Raw genomic sequence first — 26,783 nt, forward strand, 5'->3', positions numbered from 1 at the left:
ATAGAACTGAGTTGTGAGCTGGAGCAGTAAACATCGCAAATGTTCTTTGTCTTCTCCCATATCCTCAATTACTTTCTTCCTTGCCACATTACTTTTTCTTTTAAGTACATTCAGCCTAAGCATCATTAATTGAAACTGTCTCATATGGGAGGTCAATGTTATGCCTAATCCCTCTGAAACAATGTCTGGAAATACTGGGCTCAATTTAATTTTCTTACATAATATTTAAAAACAAAACAAAACCTTCTCTTGCTGCAGGAATTTCTAAGTGGTCTTCTGTGGCCTGTATTATTTTGCATGTCAGATAAATCACTGAAAAATGATCTTTCAGCATGGAAAAGAAATCTTAGTCCCAGTTTTTATTATTGGGAATTTTGTTTTGGTGTTTATTCTAGATACTTTCTCAGCTCAGGCCCAAACTAGCCCAAGCTACAGACCTGTTTATCATTTTGACCTATCTTTTTCTTTTTTTTCCTTCTGAGGTATTAATCAAGTAAAAATCCAAAATGTCTGTCAAAAAAGACCATTTAATAGGCCTTAGGAGGAAAAAGAACCAGGTAGGAAGTTGTCTGGTAGAAGCTTGCATCAGATCATAAAGTGAATCTGCATGTGATGAAGAAATGCCATTCTTGAGTAACAAGCTGCATTTCACCAGAATGACATTTCTGCTTACAAAGTTCACTCTTAGAACTGACGTGGAGCTTCAGCCCTATATGGTTTTGGGTCCTGTTCCAGCAAATACAGTGGCCAGATACTTTTGGCTGGACTGGGCTTTGACTCCTCAGGCACATCTGAGCCTGAAATTTGAGGACAGAACATATACAGCTGTAAACGAAGATTGCCAAGCTTCACAACTCTGTCCTATCAGATAAACCTGGTCTGGCAATTTTGGTTGCAAAAGACTGTGTCAGGAATGGACACTATAATTGTACAGCTTCTTCCCAGTCCCTCCTGAGAGGGCTTCTTTTTCTTCCTTCTGTTTATTAGGATGCCTTTTATGACATACATTTGGAGCTTTAGTTCACAGATGACTCAGAAGAGAGAAAATTATACTTGAAAATGCATAATAGCAAGATGCAGATCATAACTTTGGGGAGAGTGGGACAAAACAATGGATTTGGCAGGAGGTTAATAGCTTTCAGAGAACTTTTGGATTGACGCTACTAAAAGTATTTTTAGAGGAAAGCTGGAATATTCCAAATGTTAAGCATTTGAGGTTCATTTTTTATGATGATAATCGCTGCTGTTTTTATAGCTTGATAGGTAGAATTTTTTTGTTTTGTTACAAAAACTGATATATACATCTCTGTACACACTTTTCTTTCTCTCAGTTTATCTGGGAAATTGGTGATACTGTACATATTTCAGTCTGGTGTCTGTGGGTGGCCAGAATACATCTGTAATGCTGTTGACCTTCATGCCCCAAATGGTTTCTTGGCCTTCTGTGGTCAATAGCTGAGGAGAGAGTAATCTAATTTTAATAACTTGATGCCAAACTCCAGTTTTTTGAAAAAAGTATCTGTTATCACCTTTTGTTTGGACAGACTTCCCCGGCTGGCCTAACCTGGTCAGTGTACAGCCTTTTCATTTGGTTGTTATACACTGACAAAGTTATCTTTCAACTGGTAAAGCATCTGGCACATATTTTCTCCTTTGATAAATGGTTAGATGTGTTGTGAGTCATGTGAGAGCTATAGATGCTCAGTTGTGGGTGGGCAGTTGTAATTAAGAATGAAAAAAATGAGGCTCAGTAGTAGAAGACTGTATGATGCATGTGCACATTCTGTCTTCTCCTAGATCTTTTTCTCCTCTGTTCTTCCTGATGTGGTAAACTTTAGGGAAGAAAAAGAAGTTCCTAGGAATGACTTAGATGAAGAGAGCAGAATGTGTTCTTTTACCAGGAGGACCACAAGGACAAACGAAAGAAGAGAGATAAGCTGAAAATAGTATGGTATATTATCATCTTATGGACACTGCATTAATCCATGAAGCAAGGCATGGAGTAGCATGATGTGTGGATTCAGAATTTAGAGACCAAGATGTACAACTCATCTCCATGTATTACATAGCTCGAAGAGGCAGATACACGAATATATAAACATAGAATTAATATCAATACACGTATTTAGAAAGTACTACTGTGATTATCTAGTTTGGCCTATAACAGATCACAGTCTACAAGGTGTTTAACAACTCCTGTTATTTTATGTTAAATAAGTACTTCCCCGAAAGCTTAGACACTGTTTCAGCAGAACCACAGAGGGCACCACAGCTGGTTGCTGTCATGATCAAAATGGGAGTCTGAGATGTGAGACAGAATAGAGCTCTGCTGGCCCTAGAAGCTAGGAAACTGAATTTGAAGTGAATGGAATAGGAAAGAAGAGCTAGTGTTGACTGACATGGTAGCTTCAGGGATTTTGCTAGTTAATTTTAGGGGAGCTGCAAGTGCTGGAGCCTGTGCAGCATGGAGTCTTTCCATAGAGGGTACAGGGGCTGGGTCCTTTCAGAAGGGACAGTAAGAAAGAAGGATGCAAAGTAAATACAAGCTTGATTCAGAAGCAGAAATAGTTAGGTACTGAAGGGAGGAAGCAGCAGATGGAGGCCAGGGGCCTGGGGATATCCCCTGCCTTTGCTGCAGGCATCTCCTGCCATGCATGGGCTGATATGGCAGCCAGTTTTCCACAAGGCAGCACTGGCAACTAAGTAAGAAACAGGACTTTTCAGGCTTGACATTTTTATTTTTTTTTAAAGACCTGTCTGCTCATATCTCATTGTTGCTCAATACCTGAGAACTGGAGCACTGACTGGAAAGAATTAATCTCCACTCCATCAGTGCTTTCTAGGAGATGATCTGTTCTTGTGGCAGGAAAACAGAGGAGCAAGGACAAGATTTGTGATGCTTGTTTTTCCCTTCTTTGCTGCTGATAGCATCACTATAATCTGCCAGGTAGACTGGAGTAAGTTTGCCCACTCTGCGCAGATGCTGCTGACAGTGGGAAAAAAGCCCAGCAGTGCTTAAAGAAGCAAAAGAGAATGGGAGGCAAGGCTCAGGAGAAGCTATTTACTCCCAGAGACTACAAGCTGTCACACAGAGTGGATTTCCACCAGGTTCTTCTACCTCTGAGACACGAGATGAAATTATAAGAAAGAGATTTCTGTTTTTATGTGTGTTTCTTCTTCCCTCTCTTTCTTGGCCCATTTTTCTGAAAATAATTTTTCAGTATGTCAGTTTACAATAAATCTTGTTGCATAGTATCTGATACACAATTTAAAATTCCTAATAATCACTTAAAAACTATGCATGAAATAAACATTACTGGAAAGATTTAGATGGTACGTGTTTCCCATGTCGTTGGCTCAAACTGTGTATTAACTCATTCCTTTTTCATTCAGTTTCTGTTCTTGGAGGATGTACAGATGGAACAAAGTACACTTTGACTCCCACACTTAAACTGGATTTTTAATAAGCAAGCAACTTCTTGCACAATCAGAGAGCAAAATGTGTCTATAAAATATTTAATATGTATAAATCCATACATATATTGTTGTGTAATGTCTTGCTTAATTTATTCCTTGCCACCTGTGTGTGCTATCCCTGTTGAGAAAGGCCTCAGTCAGCTGTAAGACTGTTTTGCGTTTATGTCCATTGGTGGCTACTGCCATGATGAAGACACTCTGAAGTAGGGTGGAAACCATGGTGCATGTTACTACTTTGTAGGGATGCAGTTAAATGGCTGGGTGCTTTTGTTGACACAGAGTTATCATCAAGCTGTAGGCAGGAGCTAGTTCCCAAACAGGAGAGGTTTTCACTTTGTCTGACTTTACCAGCAGAAGAGAAGGTGTCCATCGAAGCATTTTGTTGTCCAGTCTAGGCTTATTTGGCAGTTGACAGAGTGAGGAGTCAGCCTTGTTGGACAAGCAGGCCCGCCTTCCTTAGGGTGAGGTGAGATCTTCTGTCTCTCCACTGACTATAAAGGGAAAAATGAGTAGTTTGGACTAAATGCTAAACTTTCAAGCAACCAAGGTTAGGTGGGAGAGATGTAGCATGAGTTCCCATGTTCTTTTTCTCTGTTCATAGTTTAATTAGAGACTGGCAGGTTGACTTTTCAGAGTATATGTGTTTTGTGGTAGAGGCATGGAAAGTATTCCGTGGTGACAAAACATAGTCCCAAAGTGTTTAACAAGATTCTCTTTATTTCTTGATCTCAAACTGAGGAAATACCTTACATTTTGTGATAACTACCTTGCTTTCCCTATTTGTCTTACAGATCTATTTTGTAATATTGTTTACTGTATGTGTCAAACGTTTAAAATTATTTGCATGGAGTTTGTGTGCTGTGCAGTAGAACATAACCTTTAGATGTTGCTGTGCAGTCTTAATGTATTTGAGCTGTATGTTGAATGCATTTGTGTGCACAGGTGTGTTTGCTCTAAATGTATACAATATATTCTTCAGTGCATGGCATGCAGAGCTTTGAGGCAAATGCTCTATAAAACAAGTCCTTATATAAATGTGCAGAAAATGTGTTACCCATCCAGATAAGGCACATGCTTCCTCAGGAAGAGGATCATGTCCAGCTCTGTGGGCTACTTCCTAACTACTCTCCTGTTTACCTTAATTTCTGGTTTGCTTTCCCATCCTCCTGTTCTGAACAGTTCCCAGTCTATTCCTGATACCACAGCAAGTGCTCAGAGCATTATTGTTTCAAGAGGGTAAGAAATAATTCCACATCTTCTTACTATGACCCCAGTAATTCATGTTCCTCTTCCCGAGCCTGTTCTCCCAGTGCCCGTGCCAGCCGGGTTTTCCTGCTGTGTAGAGATGTCTCTCCTTTATGAACGTATGAAGATTCTATAGAGTCTGGTGTTTAGTTTATTTTGAACAGCTTTTAAGATCTGTCCCTTCTGTAAGAGTTCGAGTGGAATCTTAGTTGATCTGAACTAGAAGATGCTGTAAGTGATTTATAGCGTAGTTACCTGGAGGTCTGATTCTTTGGGATATTCCTTATCACTCTTCCTACAAGCCAGTGTTTCACTGATGCAGCTGGGGGACTTACTCCTGCGTGCAGAGAATGGGAGAAACCAACAGCTCTCGTTGATACAATGCATATTTTGAGTACTGCTGTTTATGGTCCAGAAATCAGTACTTTGGGAAACTTTTTGTACTATACCATAGTTGAGGTGAGGTGATGTGTTTTAACATCATAAATCCATCTAAATCCACTTTAAATCAAATAATTTACTTGTTTCATTGCAACGCTGACTATGTTTCCTTCGGGAAAAACTAAGTTGCTCACTGTGAGGATGGAAGAGGAAAAGCCGCAGAGCTGCATCCCTGTGTGTGTGCATGTGTGCTGCTGTGCTCTGCAGCTCCTCTCTGGTGTATTGCTGCCATCTTGTGAGAGTGATGTGAAACAGCTGGTGCATGTCCAAGCCAAAGCCCATCTTTCTGCTTAGAATGGCATTGAGATCTTTTATTGGTAACTAAAACTCTATAAATTACTCTGTAAATTGTATGTATTTGTTAAAACTTTAGAGGTGCTTTTGAGATGGATGTGATGCCAGCTGGAGAGCTCTTCCAGTTGTCTTTTGGGGCAAATTCTACACTGATGTGGAACACCTGAGTTTTTGGTCATGTGATCTAAAGAAGGAAAACATGCATGCTCTTAGATGGGATCGGTGTATGATTGACGAGTCTCATACAGCCTGAATGCTAAAGGGCACTGAGGGGAACCATGTAAAGGAAGGGCTCTCATTGCCTTACCTTGAAGGCAGGAGCGCTGCAGAAGTCACTGTTAAAGTGATTTGAGAATGGGCAACCCATACTGAGACCAGGGAATCCCTAGAAATATGACCAGGCTTATTAATAGTCATTTTTGTCCCCTGGAGATATCCTTGTGTTTTTTTTACTCTTAAGTGAAGGTATAGAGCCTGAGACAAAAAATAGAACAACGTAATGTGGAAGAGACATGTGGGACTTGATCGTTTAAAATATTTCTCATCCTGAATGCGAATATATTCCTCTCTCATGAAACGTTTTAAAACTTCATTAGGGGAGGTAGTCTTCATGTTTTCAAATTTTCAAGAGCTTTGGCATAAGTCTTATGATACCTTCGTGATTCTTTTTTTTCCTGGAAATGCTACAGTATTTTCCAATATGCAGAAGAGAAAATAATGATGATATGTAAGATACCAGTTTGTATAGTAACAGCTGGTAGATATTGACTCAACGGTGAAACTGCTGAACATGAGCAAAGTACAGTCTGATGGCTTTTTTTTTGCAGTCAAATTGTTGATGTCTTGAAAAAAACATGCATGAAGAAGGGTACATGGCTAAGCTTCAAACCTGGCCAAGTCTGATATCTCTCAGACAATCTTTATTAAATTTGCTGTCTCCCTGAAGAGGTATATTCTTGCCCTTGTGAAGGATATAAATGGAAATTTGGCAGCTCCTTTCATAAGGAAAGAGCACAGCCCTGCTGAAACGGACTTGGGGGTACTGGTGGATGGGAAGTTGGACATGAGCCAACAATGTGCCCTTGCAGCCCAGAAAGCCAACTGTATTCTGGGCTGCATCCAAAGAAGCGTGGCCAGCAGGTGAGGGAGGTGATCCTGCCCCTCTGCTCTGTGCTGATGAGACCTCGCCCAGAGTACTGCATCCAGATGTGGAGTTTTCAGCACAGGAGAGATGTGGACCTGATGGAGAGCATCCAGAGGAGGGCCACAGAAATGATCCAAGAGATGGAACACTTCCCCTAAGAGAAGAGGCTGAGAGCTGGGGCTGTTTCCAACTAAAAGAGGGCAGATTTAGATTGGATATAAGGAAAAAAATTTTTACTCTAAGGATAGTGAAGCACTGAAACAGGTTGCCCAGGGAGCTGGTGGGTGCCCCGTCCATGGAGACACTCAAAGTCAGGATGGATGGGGCTCTGAGCACCCTGATCTACCTGTGGGTGTCCCTGTTCATTGCAGGGGAGTTGGACCAGATGGCCTTCAAGGGTCCTTTCCAACTCAAACAATTCTGTGATTCTATAAACTTCTTCCCTTTTTTTTCCTTTCTGCATTGCTGATTTAAACTCTTGTTACAAATGAAACACTAAAGAATACACACAATACAAACTCATTAATGCAGAAAATTATATCCACTCTTAATGCATCTGTTGAGACTCCTGATTATAAACCTCTGTGTGTGTCTGTAGTGATTTCTGTTGGAACTCATCTCTTTTAGATTGATCTTTTGTCATTTAAAATGGTGTTTTATTCTGGTCTTGTTCAAGCTGCCTGTGTTACCTTAAAATTTGTAACTCTTGTTTCTTTCTCTTCTAGATAGAAGAACGAGCAGAATTTTTGAACAAATCTGCTCAGAAGAGGTAAAAAAAAACAACAACACAGATTGTAGATTCAGTCAAAATGTTTAATCAGAGGGAATAATAATTCCTTTCTTTATTTCTGCTCCCTAAAGTGGTATGAAACCTGCCCACACGACAGCAGTTGTCTCAAAGATTGACAGTAGACTTGAGCAATACACTAGTGCAGTTGTGGTAAGTTAATTCCAGGTCACAATGGCTTTATTTACTAATGGCTTTGAGGCTTTAATAATCACCCTATATTTTACTGTTTAAAAATATCAGTGTTTTTTTTGTCCCAAAAGCTCTTTTTAAAGAGACTCCAAAACCAAAATGCTTGAGGTGTGCCAATAACTAACCTGAATATATGCATTTAAACATAGTCTTTGCTTCACGTCTTCCCTTTCGAACTACAAAATATACTGTCTGCTTTGTCAGCTTGGAAAAGCTCTTGAAGGATTCAGTCAGCATCTCTTGAGTGACATCTGTATCCTGTCTCTCAGCAGAGAGATGACAGCCATCCTGAGCTAATTTGCTTAGGGTGACTTAGCAGCTTATTTAGGAGAATGAGGAACTGGGCCTGTTTTGCTTATTGCCACTTCAGTGTGAAAATTCTGGGCAGTGAGACACTTCAGTGAATTAGGAAGATACGAAGTGACAAAGAAGAAACAGGTTAATAGTAATGAAGACAAGTAGAATTCAATCCCAGGTGTTTTTGACAAAGAACAGCCAATAATGTTCTTTTAAACAAAACTTGGCTTATTTTTTCTTTTCATATTTCAAGAAAAAGTAGTTTTTTATTTGTTTGTTTATAAACTATTTTTATAAGACAATGAGTACAGGTAATGTGTAAGATACTGGTTAATGCAGCAGACCTGAGGTGATAAGTATAATGGGAATAAAAAGATCATTAACAGGGATATTATCCTGATAGCTCATATAAGCTCCTACTCCTCTCAAGTCTGTGTTATGTATAATGTACAAGAATTTTGAAGAGAAGGAACCGGCTATGTTTGGCCCACTTCTTTTGGTAACCATGCAAAAGACAAACTGCCAAAAAACCCTAAATCGATACCCACCCCCACCCCACTCCTAAAAAGCCCCACATAATTCCAAATATAATGTAACAACATAAATTTACCTCTAGAATCGCAAGCTGTGAGGTTAACTTGTTTGGGGCAGGTAAAGCAAATCTGATGATGGATGACAAAGTTGCCTCTGCATAACAACTTCCCTAGCAATGATAATGAAAGAGAAATGCTGAGAGTATGTCAGTATTTGAGTGGTGTGACTCAAAAGAAGACAAATTAAAACCTTGGAACGGTTACATTCAGAGCAGTGGTTTTCTACAACCTTTAGAAGTGTAAGAAATGCAAAAATCTGCGTGATTGTAGTTTTCTTAGCCTCTTGCGTCAAGGGTGCCTGACCAAGGGCAAATCAGAAAGAGAAGAGTCTCAGTGGCATCTTTTAGCAGGGTCTTTTCTCTCCGTCTTTTCATGGTTGCTGCTGGAACTTACAGCTACTGCATTCTGCAGCACTTACTACAAGGTTGTCTCTTAATGCCAGCTGCCTTAATTCTTTTGCAGGGCAACAAGGCTGCAAAACCAGCCAAACCAGCAGCCTCTGACCTTCCTGTTCCAGCTGAGGGTGTCCGTAATATCAAGAGCATGTGGGAGAAAGGGAATGTTTTTTCATCACCTGGGGGAACAGGAACACCAAATAAGGTATGTATTTAATTTCACATGGTAATTATATAGAATTATATTATGGACCTTATCTTGCAGTTCATGTTGAGTAAGCCTGACTGCTCCTCTTCATATCACTGGTGAAGAATATCACAAAGGATCTTGAAATCCTCAGAAATCCACAGAACGATGTGGCTGCAATATTGAGTGTAATGGAAGAATTTAGTGACACACTGTGCTAAGTTATGAGACATTCCAGAGTCACATCAGATATCTTAGACAAATGTATCTGGATAGTTCAAGCTGGGTACAAAGAAATTCTTTGTGTTGGGAAAGATTCTTTTTAGGCGCAGAGTAAGATTAAACAGACAAGCTACTGATGTTTTATAGATCATGGATAGAAGCGTTCATGAGACATTTATCTACTTTACATAAATTCTTAAGGCCGGATTTCCTTCCTATAAATTCATGTAAGCTGATGAGGATTCACCTTAGCGGAAAAACCAAGCCATAGACTAAAGGAGGATACTTACAAATAGCCAAGAAATTTTGGTAATTTTTTAGCCTTTTAAGATTTCTTTAAATGATAGAAATTTTAGGCCAGTTAACTCCTCTGTTGTATACTTTTTTGAAAAAAAGATAGTTTAACAAACCAAAAAGCTAGACCAAATAACTTATTGGTGTTCCTTCTTCTTTAGGCTATTTTGTTCTCCTTAGAGACTGAAGTTATGACAGAAATAGAATGTTTGTGTCTAGGGTTTATTTTTGGGTTAGCACTAAAATGAAAATGATTCTGTCAGACCACATTTATCATTAATGAAAACTAGAGGGAAGCAGTGCTGTGTAGATCATAGTGGTAGTATCTTCAGAGTAGACAGAATGACTCTCAGCCATAACCATAGTGAGGATTGCTGTATGAAACTCGGGTTTGGCTTTGGTTTTAAATCCAAACCATTACAAATAAAGCAGAAGCTATTCTGAAAGTCTTCTGATTAGCTTTTATTATTTTGTAGGAAACTGCCGGACTGAAAGTTGGTGTCTCCAGTCGTATCAATGAATGGTTAACCAAGACCCCAGAGGGTAACAAATCACCTGCTCCAAAACCTTCTGTAAGTTAACCTGCAACAATCTCTTCTGTAAGCGGGTTCTCTCCTGGGACAGATGTGGTGACGGTGCTTCCTTAATTGATTAATGGCCGTTAGAGGAACATTACTGCCCATCCTCTCCTGGAAGCTGGAGGCCCATCACTGTTAATTCTTGGACAGTTAGAAAAGAGGATAGGGAACAGGGTGATTCTGATCTTAAAACTGAGGGGTGTTTTAGAGAGACAGTGCTCCCCTAGCAGAGAGGGATTTTTCTGTCTGTGAAGGCCTTGTTAATTCAGAAATTACCAGGCATAGAATTTGAATGAAACACTTGTGCTTTGGCCCCTGCCCCGTAAAAATCTTCTGAGTAATTTTGTAGACATAGCTGAAATACTGTAATCCTTTTAGGGCATAAATGTCATTTCTAATGAAGGCTCTTTAGCCTGCCTATTTCTTCAGCAAGAATCAGAGCAGAAAATGTGAACAAATTAGTAAAGTAGGAAAGTGAGAAGCAACAGTGTAGATAAGGAAAGGAACAGAAACAGGTAATTGTTGGGTAGCTAAGGGCAGAGGTGAGGAACTGAGGCTCTAGGCATACAATTCCCCAGGGGAAATGGAAAGACATCATTCATTGTGTTAATGATTCAGCTTTAGGCTTTTATTAAATAACCGGTTTCTTCCCATAGCTTTGTGTAGTTTGTTTCTGCTGGTTCACTTGCCCTTTGTAAAAGGTGCAGTTTGATGTACACTTTCTTCACTCACGTGCTTATTTGTACCAAAGAGGAACTTGCAATTTGCGATGTTGTCCCTCAAGTCCGTATTTACTGATTGCTGCATAGAGACTGTGTCCTCATGGAAAGTAATAAAAAAGAAAAGAAGTCATTATTAAGTCATTCAACTCATCGAAAGGGTAGATAACGGTAGGACAAGGGGAAATGGTTTTAAGTTGAAGGAGGGAAGATTTAGGTTGGATATCAGGGGGAAGTTCTTTACTGAGAGAGAGTGGTGAGGTGCTGGCACAGGCTGCTCAGAGAGGTTGTGGATGCCCTGTCCCTGGAGGTGTTCAAGACCGGGTTGGATGGGGCCCTGGGCAGCCTGGTCTAGTATTAGATGTGGAGGTTGGCGGCCCTGCTTGCGGCAGAGGGGTTGGAGCTTGATGATCCTTGAGGTCCCTTCCAACCCAAGCCATTCTATGATTCTATGATTATGGTGGCTCTATTTAATTGCAAGTGCTGAAAATGAGTACAGAATCTGCCTCCACATTTTCTCTTTATTCTAAGTTTCATCTTTTAGATATCATAAAACTAACCTCTAGTTTTCTCCTCAGACAACTGTTTCTATCCATGTCTTCATTTCCCTCTTTCTCAATAGATTCTTCTTTCTTCTTTCAATATCTCTGCTTGAAGAAACCTCCAGTCCTCCTCTTCTTTGTGGGTCTGTTTTCTAAGTCGGTCAGGTAAATCTGTCTATAACTGACCTTGAAGAATAATGCATATCTGTGTGGTTTTTATTTTTCTATAAGGATAAATCAAAGGGAAACCTGTAGTTTCTTAGTTGCGAATAACTCCCTACGCCACCCCATCCCCCCACAATAAATAAATATTTTGAAGTACTTGAGAGCAGACATGCAGACAGTCCACTGCAATTTTGCTACATCATTCTCCCTGTTACTGCTGAACTCACCTTTTGGGGTACAGAATAGGCTGGTTAATCTATGACTTCACTGTTGGGTTCAAACACCTCTTCCAGAGGTGTCTGTACCTCACTAAGTGTTTTTCTATGCTAGGTTAGAAATCCTTGTGTGCAGAAAACTCAGTGGACATTGTACAATGGAAATTCGAATGGACATGAGTGACTACTGTGTTAAATCTTGAAACGTGTGTTTAAGAATGCAGAGAAGGATCTGCTGTATTAAAATCCAACTCTATTTTTAAACTATTATTTTAATGAAATATTTTGATTCTGATTGAACGTACCTGAGATAAACTTCCATAGAATTACTCCTTGACTGAAATATTATTTCAAAGAATTATATTTTCCTTAAAAAAGTAACTTTTCATTGTACTGTCTGGGATAAATGTAATACGTTTTAGCCTGTCTGTGAAAAAACAAATAGATGCAGCAGGTCTGGATTTTGTGTTAAAGCATGTATGTATGAGGAGAGATTTGTACTTGATAAACAATATATTTACCATTTGTAGATGCTCCTCTACTCTTCTTATGAGGAAGTCGCATTCTAACTTTTCCTCTGTCAAATTAAGATAAACCTGAACTAAAGCTTTGTTTTGTTGCGTGTTCTCTTTCATTGATTTAAAAATACAGGACTTAAGACCAGGAGATGTATCCGGCAAACGTAATCTCTGGGAAAAGCAGTCAGTTGAAAAGCCAGCTGCTGCTTCTTCAAAGGTAACGCATTTGCACATGGTTGAGGTGTTGATATCTCTGTGTGGGGCTTTTTGTGGGGTTGGGGGAGGCACTGTTTGCCATACTGTCAGTCAGCTGGAATTAGTCCTCTACATGTCTTGTGTTATTAATGTACCTTTTTGTCTATAAAAGTGCAGTGCAGTGAGGCACCGTAAGTCATAGATAGCATGAAACTTCTATATTTCTATTTGGATGAACTGACTTGTGCTTGGAACTGTGCCCTTAGCATTGGGATGACTTTTTCCCCCTATTATAAATAACTACATTTCCCCACATTCAACTTTTATAAGGAGTTATTACTTTTTCAAACAGGTAACAGCTATGGGGAAAAAATCAGAGACTAATGGTAAGTAATTCTAATAATTCATCTGCCTATTAAGAAAAAATGTTGGCGCATTTTTGTACAGATACTACAATTCTGAGTTTTTAAAATGCTACAGTTTTTAATGTTGATGCAAAAAAAAAAAAACCCCACCTTTTTTTCCTTTGCCAAATAAAGGAAAAAAAAAAGTTCCATTGCAATATCACCAAAATATGACTACTATTTTGAGAAATAAGCCTGAAACATCTGGGAAGGCTGAGGACAAGAAGCTCTCCAGCCATGTTTGCAAGCATTGTACGAGTGACATGATATCAAGTTTGCTATAGCTGAAGAGCATCATTACACTGAGTGGTCTGAGGATTGGGATGGTCATTTAACTAATTGCAGCAAATACCAGGCATCTGGGAAAGGCTCTTTAAAAGGCTGCAGAGAGAATGGATATACTTTTCATGAGAGGAAAGGGAGAACCCAAAAAGCAAAGCTGCGTTATTTTAGCAGAAATGGAAGAACTCGGCACTGCTGAGATCAAGCCCTACATCTGATTTAAAGTACTGCCACTGGGCAGTAGTGAAGCCTGCTGAAAACTCCGCACTGTTAGTGTTTGAAAATTCACCTTGCTGGTCACTAGTCCCATCTGCTCTGGCACACCCAGATGGGGATGGAGCTCAGATGCACTCAGCAGTGTCATTGCTTTTGCTGGAGCTGTGCATTGGTCTTCGCAAGGCAAAAAGAGTCCTACTACTGTTATGTTGAAATTACTAGTCTAGGAAACACAACCTAGCTGTAGGTCAAGAAGTCAGTGAAATTCCCCTCCTAGCTTGTATGTGGTCTTTTAATTTTTTGTTTTAATCTAAGACACTCCAAAGAAAAACAGTTAGGGGAAATATGTGCCTAAGGACCACTTGGGAAGAGTGGAGATCTACTGATCAGTTTAATAGTATTCAGTTACCTTGCGATATCCCTTGATTTTTTTTTTTCATTAGGAATGAAATGATCAAACGTAGAAAACCTTTGCTATGTTTTTTTACACATTCTTCTTCACCTTCATTTGTGTCATTTGTGAAGCATGAGCTGTGGTATGCTTGTGGATGATTTTTTTGTCAGCTTAGAGTCTCACAAAAATAGAATTGACCTCCTCTTCTTTTTCAAATAGCAGTGTTGAGAGGGTTTTTTCAGACTGGCTCAGTGTTAGTGCAGCTCTGCTCCCATGGCTGTGCCATTGAGCCCCGCAGTAGCAGTCCAGCTGAGCAGATACAGTAATACTGAACCCTTCTCGAAGGCTGAGATGAGGGCTTCAGCAGAGGAATAGCAGTAGAAAGCTTTCAACAGTTGGATTTCTGTTTTACTGTGGACTTGGAGTGTGTGTGCCCAGCGCTGTAGCTTTTTATGGTAGCCACCCACTCATGGCTTGGGAGAGGTAATGTTCTGGGTGCAGTATGCACTGCCTTTGCGGTGGGAAGCTCCTGAGCTGCTTTCCAGGGTTGGAGGTGAGGGTGGCATCACAGTGAAATCCTGCTTGTCTTCTTGGAGACCATCTCTAAGAGAGCCCAGTGCCCAAGCACAGCAACATCCCAGTCATGTCCTGCCTTCTGCCATGCTATGCCGTGTGTTAATCTAGAGCCATGCCCTTTCTAATTCAGAGATACGTTCATGTTATTTCAAGCCATCTTTAATCTTTCTTTCTCTCAGCAGGTTTGAGACAATTTGAGAAAGAACCATAGAAGGCTACTAAAGACGCTGGACCAATCAGCTGGGGGAAAAGAAAGAAAGAAAAAGTGCTAAATTGTTCTTTTTATATTTATGTTTATTTACCAAAATGTCTTTTTGCATTATCCCAGTTAAAACCATGTATATTAGCACTATATTTAATAGTCAATCTAGACATTCATCATAATAGTACTGCCTTTGCACAAGAACCTTTATTCCTAAAGAAACCCATGCTGTGAAATATACAGACCCTCCTACTGACAGTCGTAACTAACTATGGATCGGAACAGTGATTTCAGCTGGCATAAGAGGTCAACCCAAAGTACATTTAAAGTGAAGTTGCTCAAGAAAGGTGTGCAGTAAACCTATGAAAACAATAGTTACTTTTGGAATACAGAAGTCTTTCCTTCTGCACTTTAGACTGAGGCATGGAAGAAATATCTTTAGTTGACAATGTCATGTTTTCTGTAAGTTGCCCATGTCATGAGAAATACTGCATCAATAACTTGTTTTAATTTTGTTTTGTTTTATACTTTTTTTTTAAAGTATCAATTTTTCCATTCTAGTTTAAGTTAATACATAAATTTGGATGATTATGTTAGCTGACAGCGGTACTGATATTTCTTTTTGTTGTTAGTGACTAGTAATTGATTGCAATTTAGAATATATACACACATAGCTTCACAAAGTTTAGCCTAAAGGCACTACTAACAGTAGAATGCTTTAATACATGCTAGAGTATTATATTTAGTAATAAACATACATAACTAGCCAATATCACAGCTTAAAAAAGATAAAGACAAAATCACACACTTTCCTATAGTAAGATTTCATAATTGCCATTAGAGGTATGGCAAGATAAGTATTAAAAAATTTAAATGTCAATTGCCCAGTAATGGGTAATTAAAAAGAAAGTTATAGTTTTTAAAAGAGGAAAAGGTAAGGGTATAGAGGGTCAAAAATAGGTCACTTGTATAAAACATTGTAGTTTAATTTATATAAAACTACCGTAATTAAAAAGTAAAATAAAGCACAGTTGGAGCTTGTTTCAAATGACTGTACACTAAATCTTGCCATTCATCAGTGCCGTACACCAGGTCCACCTAAATGAAGTAAACCTCTATCTCTGTAGTGCTTCTTTTTAACTCTCTCTCCCAAATATCTTATTTACAGATGTTTTGATTTGTATATAGTAACCACGTGGCTATAAGATGTCAGCTTGGTTTGAATGTACATGCCATACAGTTTAGCTTCAACATCCTACAGTGTATAGATGGCATAAACTGAGCAGCTGAAGTAGCCCCCGAGTGCATTGTTAACAGCTTTGTTGTGCATCGAAACTACCAGGATCTGTCCCTTTCACCACTTCCATCTCTTACAGCATCTGACTTCTTCCTAACGGAGAAGAATGTTATATTTTAACCCAAAGATGAGCTCCCCTGCTTGGCTGAAACATCTTGTTTACATAGAGATGCGTGTAGTTATCTGTAGGGGGTGAAGCTATGCCTGACATTGTCTATGAGTTGTCATGTTTTTTGTTTGGGGGTTTTGTAAACACTCTTCTGAGTCTTTCAAATACATTTGATAGCTGCAATAAAAAGGATTTGTTCAAACGATGTATTCTGAAACTGCATTCACAATAAATGGAATATTTCCATCAACAGCCCCCTGTTTGTTAATGAGTAGGAATGAAACAGTTGTTGTGACTGAGGTAGGAATCCCCACTAAGGCTGTGTGAAACAGTGTTGTTGCCACAAAGCTCAAGGGATGTATTTTCTGGTACACCATCCTACACCAGAGAGCTAAGTCCTGAAAGCAGCAGCTTTATATGTGTTCTTAAAGGGAGAAAGAAAAATCTTGACTGTCGTGCTTGTCAGTGTGAGACAACATCCAGAAGTCAGCATGCCCAGCAAAGCAGGTACTTGACCTCGTGCCATGGCGCCTGCTCTGCTGCGTTGTGAAATGTTCTCTGTGTGAGCTGTAGTGTTTGTAATGTTTCTCCTGCTTCCCTCGGTGAGGCAGCTCAGCAGGGATGTGCTTCCACACCTGGGCTGCAGTGATGCTTTTTCTTGTTGCGGGGAAATGTGCTCCCAGTTAATGTTTTTTTTAATTATTTTTTTATTTTTCCCGAGAGCATGGAACTGTGCTGGGCACAATCAGTTTTGCTTTTAGGAAAATACTGTCATACAAGTTGTTCCTGCCTTGTCCCCTGAACGGGCAACCCCTCCCCATGGCATTGGCTGCAGAGGAATCCCTGTGATGAGGCAGTGGTACTGCACGTTGTGTTGGCATTTTGATGCTGTGGTGAGGTGATGATTTTTGAGACGTTATCCAATTGGCACCTTAACTCATGCCTCACCTGGCATCCCAGTCAGACTTTCTGTCGTCAGTGCGCTCAATGCCACAGAATAGACTTTTAAACCTTGCCTTTGCTTTGGTCTAGAATCATCTATCTGAAAATATTCAAAGCAATTTTTAGTCTACTTCAGTGCTTGCATTGGTGTTTTTAAATAAAAGATTTTTTTTTTTGTATTTATCTTAGATAAAGTAGATCCTGTCTGGATACATTGCTTGCTGAATCCTACCAGCAGAACTGCAAAAACCTAATTTTGTTTGACATTTCCAGAACTTGTGTTCCGCTGGGCGTATTTTCTTGCTGTCTTCACTTTTTTACCTTTAGTTGTACAAAAAGTTGATTTCAGGTTGTTCAGAGAAAGATCATTTTTAGGTACAGCTCTACCCTGTTTGATGCCTAAGTCCCAAGTTAGTTCCTCTCTTCATGTTGTCCTGGTACAGGAACCACAGGAGACTTTCCTTCCTGTATTAAAATTTGAAAACCGGACTTCGGGTGTGTTTTTATAATTAACTACATGAAAATATCGAAGTGTTACACTGATATTTTGTGATTATTCAGACTTTTTTTTGGTTTGCTTTTATTCAATCTTTATTCATATAAAACTTTAAAGCATTAATGATTCATACTGTGAAAATCACAACTACATAAAAAGCAAAGTAAATAAGCACCACATTCCTTAACAGCCACTCCTGAGCCAGTAAGACTTACCACATTGAAAACAACATAAAAAATCTGGTTACTTACATAAAACGTTTTTTTTTTTTCATTTGCTAAACATGTTTTTAGTTAAGCAAGAGAAGGAAAAACAGAAATGAGTTGTTGAGTTACAAAAAAAAAAAAGTAAAAACAGATTTCTGCTAACCCTCTCAACAAGAGGCCCATTCCCAGTGATGCATTCTTTCACCAGCTAGTGGTGTCCTCCTGAAAAAGGAGGATGAGTAAACCACTCTCAATGATTGTCGAGTTCAAGAGAAGAAATCAGGACTCAGCAACAGAGGACATGTAATCCAGAAGGAAGTACGTGGAGAGGTCGCAGAAACTACAGGTGCTAATATTCTGCTTTGAATGGGTAGTCCTTGTGATTGGCAGACCTAAGAAGAAAAAGAACTTGGTTATTTAAGTAAAGTGTTGGACCAAGTGTCTTCAGATGCATTTCCCTACTGTAGTCTCCATTCTTCACTGCCAACATACTGACGACTTGCAGCTAACAGCTGTCATTAGTTGGAACACAGGCTTGAGAACAAGCACATGCAACGATAAGATGCTGAATGGAAGACCCTGAATGACTCTTCCTCCTGGTGTCCATTCCAGGAAGTGTCTTGTTACCTGACCTCCAGAGTTTTACATGAAAGTCCTCTCATACGTATGCTTTCATGATACAGGGTATGAAAATACAAAGATAGACAGGCATAGTGGATAATAAAGATAATAAGGAGCATACTGTGGCACCGGAACTGCTCTCCAGTTCCTGTTAAAGCTGAGGATGACATCCATCTCCTTTTTAGACAGCTCGAAGTCAAACACCTAGTAGAAAGAAAACCAAAATGCTCTTTTTACTTAGGTTCAAAAGTAGTTAGATACTGTCTGCTTCCTTCATTTGTTATAACTTCAGTGGGGAATATACTGCACGCACACTAGGGGTAGCTGAAAAATCCTCTTGTTTCTTAGCCAAACACCAATTTACCAATTAGTCCTTTCTCTCTGAGGTGCTGTTCATAGCAATATCTCGTAGGTGGTTGAATGCAAACACCACTTCTGTTTGCGTTGTAATACATTAACAGAGAACTTAGGTGCTAAGTGCAGAATACTCCGTGTGTCATAAATACTGGAGCTGTCAGTAAATATTGCTGCTATGACAGAGGACTCCTGGGTACCAACTGCAAATCATTATCTCAGTTAATGTCATCTAAGGATTATTGCTGATAGTTAATAGGAGAAATGAGTCCAAATTTTGCAGCATGAACTGAAAGTAACACAGATACCATCTAAGATAGTAGGTCTTCAGAGCAAGCATCCAGATGACCTTCCCTGCCAAGAGGAACCACAGCCTCAAAATGAGACAGACAATTACTGGGTCAGGTGTTTACAGTTGGTTCCTTTTTGCCCCAGGAAAGTGGGCTTAGTGAGGACCTCTAAGGGCAAGCCCCAAACTGGGATTCTACTTCCAGCACTGTAGATCTCCAACCTCCCTGTTGTAACCCATTTCTCTTTTGACAGGAACAAGATGCTTTTTTCCCCCAAAAAAGAATTCTGTCTGGTTATAGTGCTAGGCCTTAATCTCTACATTTCTGTGCTCCTCTTCCAATGCCTCTCAAGTGCTGCTTGGAAACACAGAGGAGCTATGGCTGTGGTTGCAGTAGTCCCGGTGGAAGCGTCACCTGCATGTTTTCCTTAATGCGCTGCTGTTTGTCAGACTTGGGAATGACAGCCAAGTTCCTTTGGATAATAAACCGGATCAGAACCTAGAAAAGAACAAGGAAGATTATGAGCGCAGAGTTGCCTAGGAAGCTATTCAAATGCATTTTGTGTATTTTCTCCTTCTTCCCTGCCCTCTTTCCCCCTTTATTCACAAACAGTTTCCTCTTTCTACAACCGTGTTCACTTTCTGGGAGACTGCAAGTTTGCACAGGCCAGTTTTGATGTTCCAGCATTTTTTTATGGTCTAATGAGAAAACGATCGGTTGTTTCTGGCTTATGCTGTTTCTACATCTTTTTTTTTTTCCTACATCTTTGCTTCTCAAGGATTTTTCTTTCTTTTTGGGTTGTGGAGGGGAGAAAAAACGATGTTGTTTCTGGCTTGTGTTACATGGGTGCTCAGGCCAAATAAGCACAATACTGCAGATTGTTTTGGGCTCACAAGTACCTCACCTACACAAAGCTTTTTCAAGACTTTAAATGATATACATATATTTAAAACTTTTCCCCCTCATCAGGAGACTGTTGCATGCATTTTTTCCTGCTCTGCCTGTCTTCAAATATGACTATGGTTGATTGCCTGTGAACATATGGATTTGTTTGAAGTGCAGTTCCTGTCCACCACTGGCAAGATCTCTTTAGTGGGACTAGCAATGAAGAAAAATAATCACCTTGAGTAAATGAGCAATTTTCAACGATTCTTTGGGAAGATGAGCAAACAGCAAGCAGTCTGCAAAATTTTTACACAGAGGGCGGTGAAGCCCTGACACAGGCTGCCTAGAGAAGCTGTGGGTGCCCCATCCCTGGAGGCGTTCAAGGCCAGGCTGGATGGGGCCCTGGGCAGCCTGAGCTGCTGGGTGGCAGCCCTGCCCACAGCAGGGGGTTGGGACTGGGTGGGCTTTGGGGTCCCTTCCAGCCCGAGCTGTTCTGCGATTCTATGAATAACTTAGCTAAAGTAGCTGGAGAAAAGAGTAATGGGTTGATGATTGTAGGTAAAGCTCAGAGGAAAGGGGTTCTCAGAAGAGCAAGCACTTCTCTCTGGGAACAGAAGGAATCTTCCTAGGAAAGGGGACACCTGAGGTAAGCTCATACCAGTACTGACCAGCTCACCCAAGCCCAATACTCAAGATCTCATAGAAAAGACCTGGTAATTCATATGAATACCAGTAAGAACAGGGTCAGTACAAAGAGTCAAGTGCAGTTCAACTCCATTATATAGTATCCCTAGAGAAGGCAGCACCTGCAAGGACTCTAAGGATGAAGAACAGTTTGCTCTGTCAACCCCTCTTACCTGGGCAGGGGTTTTATGATATCTTGCTGCAATTTCTTTAATCTTAGGATCCTCCAGCAGCATAGGTTCCCCTGGCTTGGCCCTATTAAAAACAAAAGACAGGACATTGAAGATAGAGATGTATTAGCATCTCCGCAGGAAGAGAGAATCTGCAACAAAGCAACAGCAGTCTTCTCATCGTAGCTGCATCATTTACATACTTTGCTGCAAAGATTCTAGTTGCAAGTGGCAGTCTTTTGTGCGGAGAGGCTGCCATGCTTTCTTACCATGGACGATTAGGAGAGCCCAGGGGGCTGTATGCAGTCACAGCGATCCCTTTAGAGTGACAGTAGTTGATTAGCTTCTCCTGGGTCAGGTATGGATGGCACTCAATCTGCAAGCAGAGAAACGCGGTGGTTGGCATGGAGGCAGTCTGCACTGGGCTCCAGAGCATAACATTTGAATTCCTCTTGAGTGACAGGTAATGTGAAAAGACTCCCAGGTTTATGATTAAAATAGATCTTTTAAAAAAGTTATTCACATCACAGCAATGTGTGGCAAAAATTAGGCGAATCAGCCTTCCTGAACTAGTCAGGAGAACAGGACTGCATCTTCAGAGGGGCAGCTCAGAACATCTGAAGTTTAGTTTCTGCTCTGAGTCACCCAACCTCTCCTCAGGGAGTCTGCCTGATTCCAAAGAAGCCTGGGGGCATGAGCTTCCCTAGCTTAGCCTTTCTGGATATTTTCTAGATGATGTGCTGAATACACAAACAAGCACGGGTCCTTGGTGCTGCTTTGCTGCAGGCTCTCTGACCTTCAGAAAGTTGCTGTGGTCTGTTCCCTGGCTGCTGAAATTCCTACTCAAGTACGTAGCCAGAATGTTCTTGTTTATTCCTTCTTACGGAAGCATTATATAAAGTTTAATAATACTTTGCATGTGCATAAGCTTTCCTATTTTCCCCAGTGCAAAGCTAGTGCTTTAATAAAAAACAATGTATTTGTGCCGTGCTGCTAGAATATTTTTCCACAGAAAAAAAGGACTTTTGAATTTGTTGAGTCTGTGAACGTGATATAAATGTTTGCTTCAACCCTACTTTTTATAATGAAGTTTGGTAAAGTCTTTTCTTTTGTGTTGAAAAATAAATAAATCTAGTGAATATGCTGAGGCATTCCTGTACATTGCCACACTGGTGCAGTAGCTTGCAGCGGAGATTTGGCTGGTTATCCCAGAGCTGGCAGAAGTGGGCCTGTGACAACTTGTGCTGTGATGTGAGTGGTACTTGGGAGCGTGAAAGGGGATGCGCAGCAGAAAATTGGAAGGACCTATACAAGGCAAGAGATATTTTCACTGTTTTCTGAAGTTAAAGAGTGAAATATTCTCATCTGTTTCATATTACTGTGATAGGAATAAGCCAAATTGTTCATGTTTTATACGGTATTATTCTCAAATCACCACAGCATTACACACATGAAAATCTACAAAAAAAACCTTTTCTTTTTTTCTTTCGAGACCTCTGTCAGGTAAAAACCATTAGCACTGCCGTTGTAGTGAAGCCCTGTATATTTCAGGCAGCACTGACCTGGAGGACCTTTCAGACAATGAAATATACCTTACTGCTTCTTTCCATGGCACCAAACTATTTAAAAGACATGGCAGAAAACAGCTTTAAGAGCTGAAATGTAGCAGGAATATATTAAGGAATATTGCAAGGCTAGATTACGTCAATGAAAATCAAACTCTTACCTGGTTAACTACAGGTTTGTATTTCAATCCTGGCTTGTTCAAGATTCTCTCTATCTGCTCATGGTTAAAGTTTGAGATTCCAATGGCTTTTACCTTGCCACAGTCCACCAGCTCTTCCATGGCCTAATGAGGAAGACAACAATTGTTTACTAACAAAGTGATATTAACTGTCAACCATGATATTTTATTTCACTAAAGCTATTGAGAAACCAATAAGCAACTCATAATAGATTAAATAATGGTATGTTCAATTTAAAAATTGAAAATCTTTGCATCTCATATTATCTGAGTACTTTACATCATATTGCAGATGGGAAAGTAGCATGAGAAGAATGAGTTGGCCAACCTTTTTTTAACAGGGTGCAGATATTTTGTGTAGGCTCCTCTGGGAGTCATTTTACTAGGGTTGAAAAAGGAAGGGAAATGCTTCCACCTCATCCTGAGCCAGCATGCTACCTCTGCATTGGCAGGACACAGCAGGGAGGATGTTAGCCATAAGCTAACACATACAACATACTTTCTTGAAATTGTACTCTACTATGGCAGGGAAAAACTGAATTCCCAGAGCCATAGCATTGCTGTGTTGCAGATAACAGGAGCAGACCCTGAATCCTCTCAGTCCACAAGGAAAGTAGGACTGAAGGATGCTGAAGCCCGTTGCTGAAAAGTGCAAGAATTCTTTATCTGTGTGAAACTCCCAGTAAATTAACAGCCACACCTGTATTAACCTATACCTCAGATCTACCATTGTGCATATTCAAATATTATTTTAGTGATAGCATCCACAGTGCTGATAGGTTTCTCCTCTTTATTTATAGTAAAGACATACCCTTCTTGCTCCTCAAAACAAGAAGAGGAAGCAGCTGTTTGTTTTCTGGTTATGAAATATAATTATTTGTGACTACCTTCGGTGCCCAAACCCATCCCCTACTTTCATTATGCATGCACATCTCTGCTGTATTTAGTTTAAACACATGCACAGAAGACCAAACATTAACTTACCTCCCATGTGTCCAGAAAATCTGTATCACTGGGAATAATCATGCCCTTGTCATCTGCAGGCAACAGTTCTTCACCAGCCTGTAATTTCAAGGCAGAAGTCACAAAGACTTAAGAGTTGAATTTCCCACCATATACTAGATTTCTGACTGGAATTACAGGTCAGAAGTCAGCAGTTTCTTTAAACATATCACATAACTAAAAATTATTCATATTCATCAGTATTCTCTTGGGTGAGAGCCATACTTCTACAAACTAATCATTACAAAGAGACAGGGATTAGCAGTAAACATCTTAATAACTTAAGCAGGTCTGTTAAGAAGGGAACAGACCCACCCCTACCTTTATTCTAGAGTTTCTATTTATTTTACACTGGTGCAGACTGGGTGAAAAAGGAGCAAGTTCTTTCTGTGTTATGTGTATTTTTTCACGGTTGGTTGCTCCAATTCAAGCCAACACCTCTAGCTGAGATGTTCACACAGATCTGGCCCAGCAGAAGGTCATGATCCCAAACTGCACCATCATGCTCTGGTTACAATTTCCCTGAAGACCCAGAGAGGTCATTAGGAGGGCTTCTAACCACAGCTATCTCACTCTTAACAGAAACAGACAGCCAGACCCACACCCTCAAACATACCACTGCTTAGTTACTAACTGAATGCTTGCTTCTGTCAGATTTAGGGAGGAGCAAAATGAACCGTAGCATATCCTAGCTGTGTTATGAAGAAGGACACAGCATAGACGAGAGAATGAACAGTATTTCTACTCAGGTAAGGAGAAAAGAGGAATATAGAGCAGGACTACCTTGAATCCCATAGGGTAGTGCATTAGGTAGAGGTCAATGTAGTCCAGTTGCAGTGCAGTAAGGCTCCTGCTGAACCCTTCCTTTACCAAAGACTTCTCGTGAAATGTGTTCCACAACTGCGGGGAGAAACCAAACTCAGCTGTGGCTCTACAACTTACACAGTCCAGATCAGAGAAGAAGAACTTCTCCCTTTCTGGTCAGGAAAGGCAATTGCCTTCCCAGCTACTCAGTGCTCTCTGAAGACAAGGATGCTAATATTTTAATAGTAGGATATGACAAATATAACACAAGTAAAGAAGTTAGTAGTGAAGATGGACAATCATGTGGACAATCAAGAGATTCTCAGAACCAAATGCAAAAGTGTATTTGACACAGCAAAATTTCTACCATTATAGATTATTTATATACACTTATTTTTTTTTATAGACCAAATTTCATGAGCACCGTAGAGTACCCTCCTTCTGTCCCTTTGATCTGGCCACTGTGAGGACTGCTCTGAATTTTACTTCATTATTTTTGAAATGAAAATTCAAGTTGTTTAAGTAGAACTTGCAAGAATTATTCACATTAAAAATTGTTCTTAAACAAAAATGAAGAGTATGTGGAAAAGCTTATCTATGCTCAATGTTCTATGGCTTCGTGCTAGAAAACCCAGAAGTCAGAAGTTTTTTAGTTGATGTGTTCTCATTTTGTGGTGGTCAGCATTGCTGAGACAAGTGAATGACATGAGGAAGAGAGTACAAACACAAACTATTTCAGACTTAAGTCACATACTTTAGCTTCAGTTTGCTTTCGGGCCTACATTTTCTACATGACATAATTTTCAAATATCTTGCACACCAGTAAGTAGTACAGTGTCTTTGAATTCAGACATCTGATTTGTATTTTTTTCCTGATCTTTCTATAGGGCATGCATATGAACCTTCAGTAGGTGCAATGAAATTGTCAGATTAGCAACAGCCATGCTATTTTTCCAAAGTTTTCACCAGTTCCTAATAAAGTTCGGTCAAAATTGAAATAAAGAATGGAATTCATAGCCCACAATAATGAAATAAGCACTGGAGAAGGGAACAAGTCCTTAGGTTACTTTATAGATGAAATAAGGGTTTATCTGTGAGAAAAATTAAATGCACCAACATTCCTGCATCCTTGTACCTTAGTGACAATGAAGAGGTCTTCCCGCTTCACAGCCCCCTCCTTGATCTTCTGCTTGATTGCATTCCCTATTTCATGTTCATTCTGGTAGAAATAGGCACAGTCGATGTGGCGGTAGCCAGCATCGATGGCGTGTTTCACCACCTCTTCCACCTTTCCCGGAGGAGCCTGAAAACAAGCACAACCATACCATGAACCCCCCCATTGCCTCCTGCCAGCACTCACTGTGACAGCTCCCCAGAGTCTCCCTGTCCAGCTCCTGCTCCCTGTCACCAGCATGTAAACTGAATTTTAACTTCCCCTTTTTTGAAGGGAAAGGATTGCAGCACTGGGTCTGGAACAGAAAGTTCGTTTCTGCCAGAAATTAGCAGAGGGATTGGACTTGATGAGCTCCAGAGGTCCCTTTCAGCCCCTATGAGTCTCTGATTCTATGATTTGGACCCTGCCCTTTCTAGTAGGCTAACACACTATCATTTCCCCCCAGTGTGACCCAAGGAATTTAGCCACTTGCAGCCCCATCCCACAGGGTGAAGCTGCCAGCGCTGGGACAGGAAGCCTTTTGCAGTCCACATCCTCCTCCCCTCCACCCCAACTCCTCCCTTTTATTTGGATTTTCTCCTCCTTCTACTCTCGTTTTACGTTTTGCCGTCTTTCTTCGCTTTCCCCCCTCTTGCCCCATGCCCACCGCCTGACAGCCCATCTGCCCAGTTACGCCAGTGAGGCAGCCCTCCAGAACCTGATTTGATATATTTCGTCACTCCAACCCTCCCCCCCCACCTTCTCCTTTTAACCCCTGCAGCACCCGCAAGAACCACAGCCCCACTACCTGCCAGGTGCCCAGCCCCAGGATGGGCATCTTCATCTTATTGCTCAGCTCCATGCAAGGCACAGCCATCCTGTCCCCACCTGTCTCTGTTGGCCACCTCCTAGCTCTGCATGCCCAGTGCCACGCCCAGGCACTTTAAAAAGCCTGGCCCAGCCCAGCCCCTGCCTTCTTCTCCGCCTCCTCCAGGCTTTCGTAAGGCGTGGGGCCCACGATGTTGAGGTTTTGGTTGGCTGCCAAGGATTTTTCTATTCATTTATTTTTTTGTTGAAGTGGAAATGCCTTATTCAGTGGTGAACTCAGTGCTTTGCATGCCTTCTCCTGAAGCGCTGTGGGCCAGAAGAATGTTGGGACAACTGCTGCAGGAGGTATCCTGCACAGATGTCCTCAGTTACAAGCAGACAAATGGCCTGAAACTTCCCTCTTTTATTCCTAGAAAACATCAGATTCACCCACTGTTCAGAAGAATTCGTTAAAAGGGAGCATGAGCTTCTCTTTACCCAGTTTAGGCATTCCCTCTCTTTGCAGAAGGATGGGTTCCTGTATCACTTCCTGTGGGACCACTGTGGGGTGTTCAAGGTCATTGGTTCCCTGCACTCAGCTGAAATGTTGGCTAGCATCAGCAGGATGCCAGGGGCTGCAAAAAT

The 26,783-nt window shown here is 40.6% G+C and overlaps 2 protein-coding genes across 6 annotated transcripts in view; one reads left to right on the forward strand and one right to left on the reverse strand.

The window, feature by feature from the left end:
• CALD1 (caldesmon 1) overlaps window positions 1-16,232 on the forward strand; it is a 187,712-nt gene extending 171,480 nt beyond the window's left edge. For 3 of the 5 annotated variants that reach the window (XM_021390531.1, XM_021390541.1, XM_021390561.1), the window contains 7 exons: window positions 7,327-7,370; window positions 7,463-7,541; window positions 8,933-9,070; window positions 10,045-10,140; window positions 12,439-12,522; window positions 12,853-12,886; window positions 14,552-16,232. In XM_021390531.1, coding sequence (XP_021246206.1) covers window positions 7,327-7,370; window positions 7,463-7,541; window positions 8,933-9,070; window positions 10,045-10,140; window positions 12,439-12,522; window positions 12,853-12,886; window positions 14,552-14,583 — 507 coding nt within the window. In that variant the 3' untranslated portion in view covers window positions 14,584-16,232. The remainder of the gene's footprint in view (window positions 1-7,326; window positions 7,371-7,462; window positions 7,542-8,932; window positions 9,071-10,044; window positions 10,141-12,438; window positions 12,523-12,852; window positions 12,887-14,551) is intronic. The other 2 variants (XM_021390571.1, XM_021390551.1) reach the window with 1 other exon arrangement.
• On the reverse strand, window positions 17,501-26,295 carry LOC110395770 (aldo-keto reductase family 1 member B10-like). The gene is made up of 10 exons (XM_021390583.1): window positions 26,140-26,295; window positions 25,314-25,481; window positions 24,158-24,274; window positions 23,357-23,434; window positions 22,355-22,477; window positions 20,898-21,004; window positions 20,632-20,713; window positions 19,304-19,387; window positions 18,367-18,449; window positions 17,501-18,016 (listed from the first exon to the last, which is right to left on the reverse strand). Exons 1-10 carry the CDS (start codon window positions 26,206-26,208, stop codon window positions 17,974-17,976), a joined length of 954 nt encoding a protein of 317 aa, XP_021246258.1. The 5' UTR covers window positions 26,209-26,295; the 3' UTR covers window positions 17,501-17,973.

The sequence above is a fragment of the Numida meleagris genome, chromosome 1 (assembly GCF_002078875.1).
Source record: "Numida meleagris isolate 19003 breed g44 Domestic line chromosome 1, NumMel1.0, whole genome shotgun sequence".
In the NCBI taxonomy this organism is placed as follows: Eukaryota; Metazoa; Chordata; class Aves; order Galliformes; family Numididae; genus Numida; species Numida meleagris.

What these genes read in the sequence shown, in the direction of transcription:
- LOC110395770 (XM_021390583.1), bottom strand. Translation starts at nt 26,208, where the DNA reads ATGGCTGTGCCTTGCATGGAGCTGAGCAATAAGATGAAGATGCCCATC. An exon ending in TGGGGCTGGGCACCTGGCAG is followed by an intron (nt 25,482 to 26,139) that starts GTAGTGGGGCTG and finishes GCTTGTTTTCAG; the next exon opens with GCTCCTCCGGGAAAGGTGGA. An exon ending in ACCTCTTCATTGTCACTAAG is followed by an intron (nt 24,275 to 25,313) that starts GTACAAGGATGC and finishes TTCTCCCCGCAG; the next exon opens with TTGTGGAACACATTTCACGA.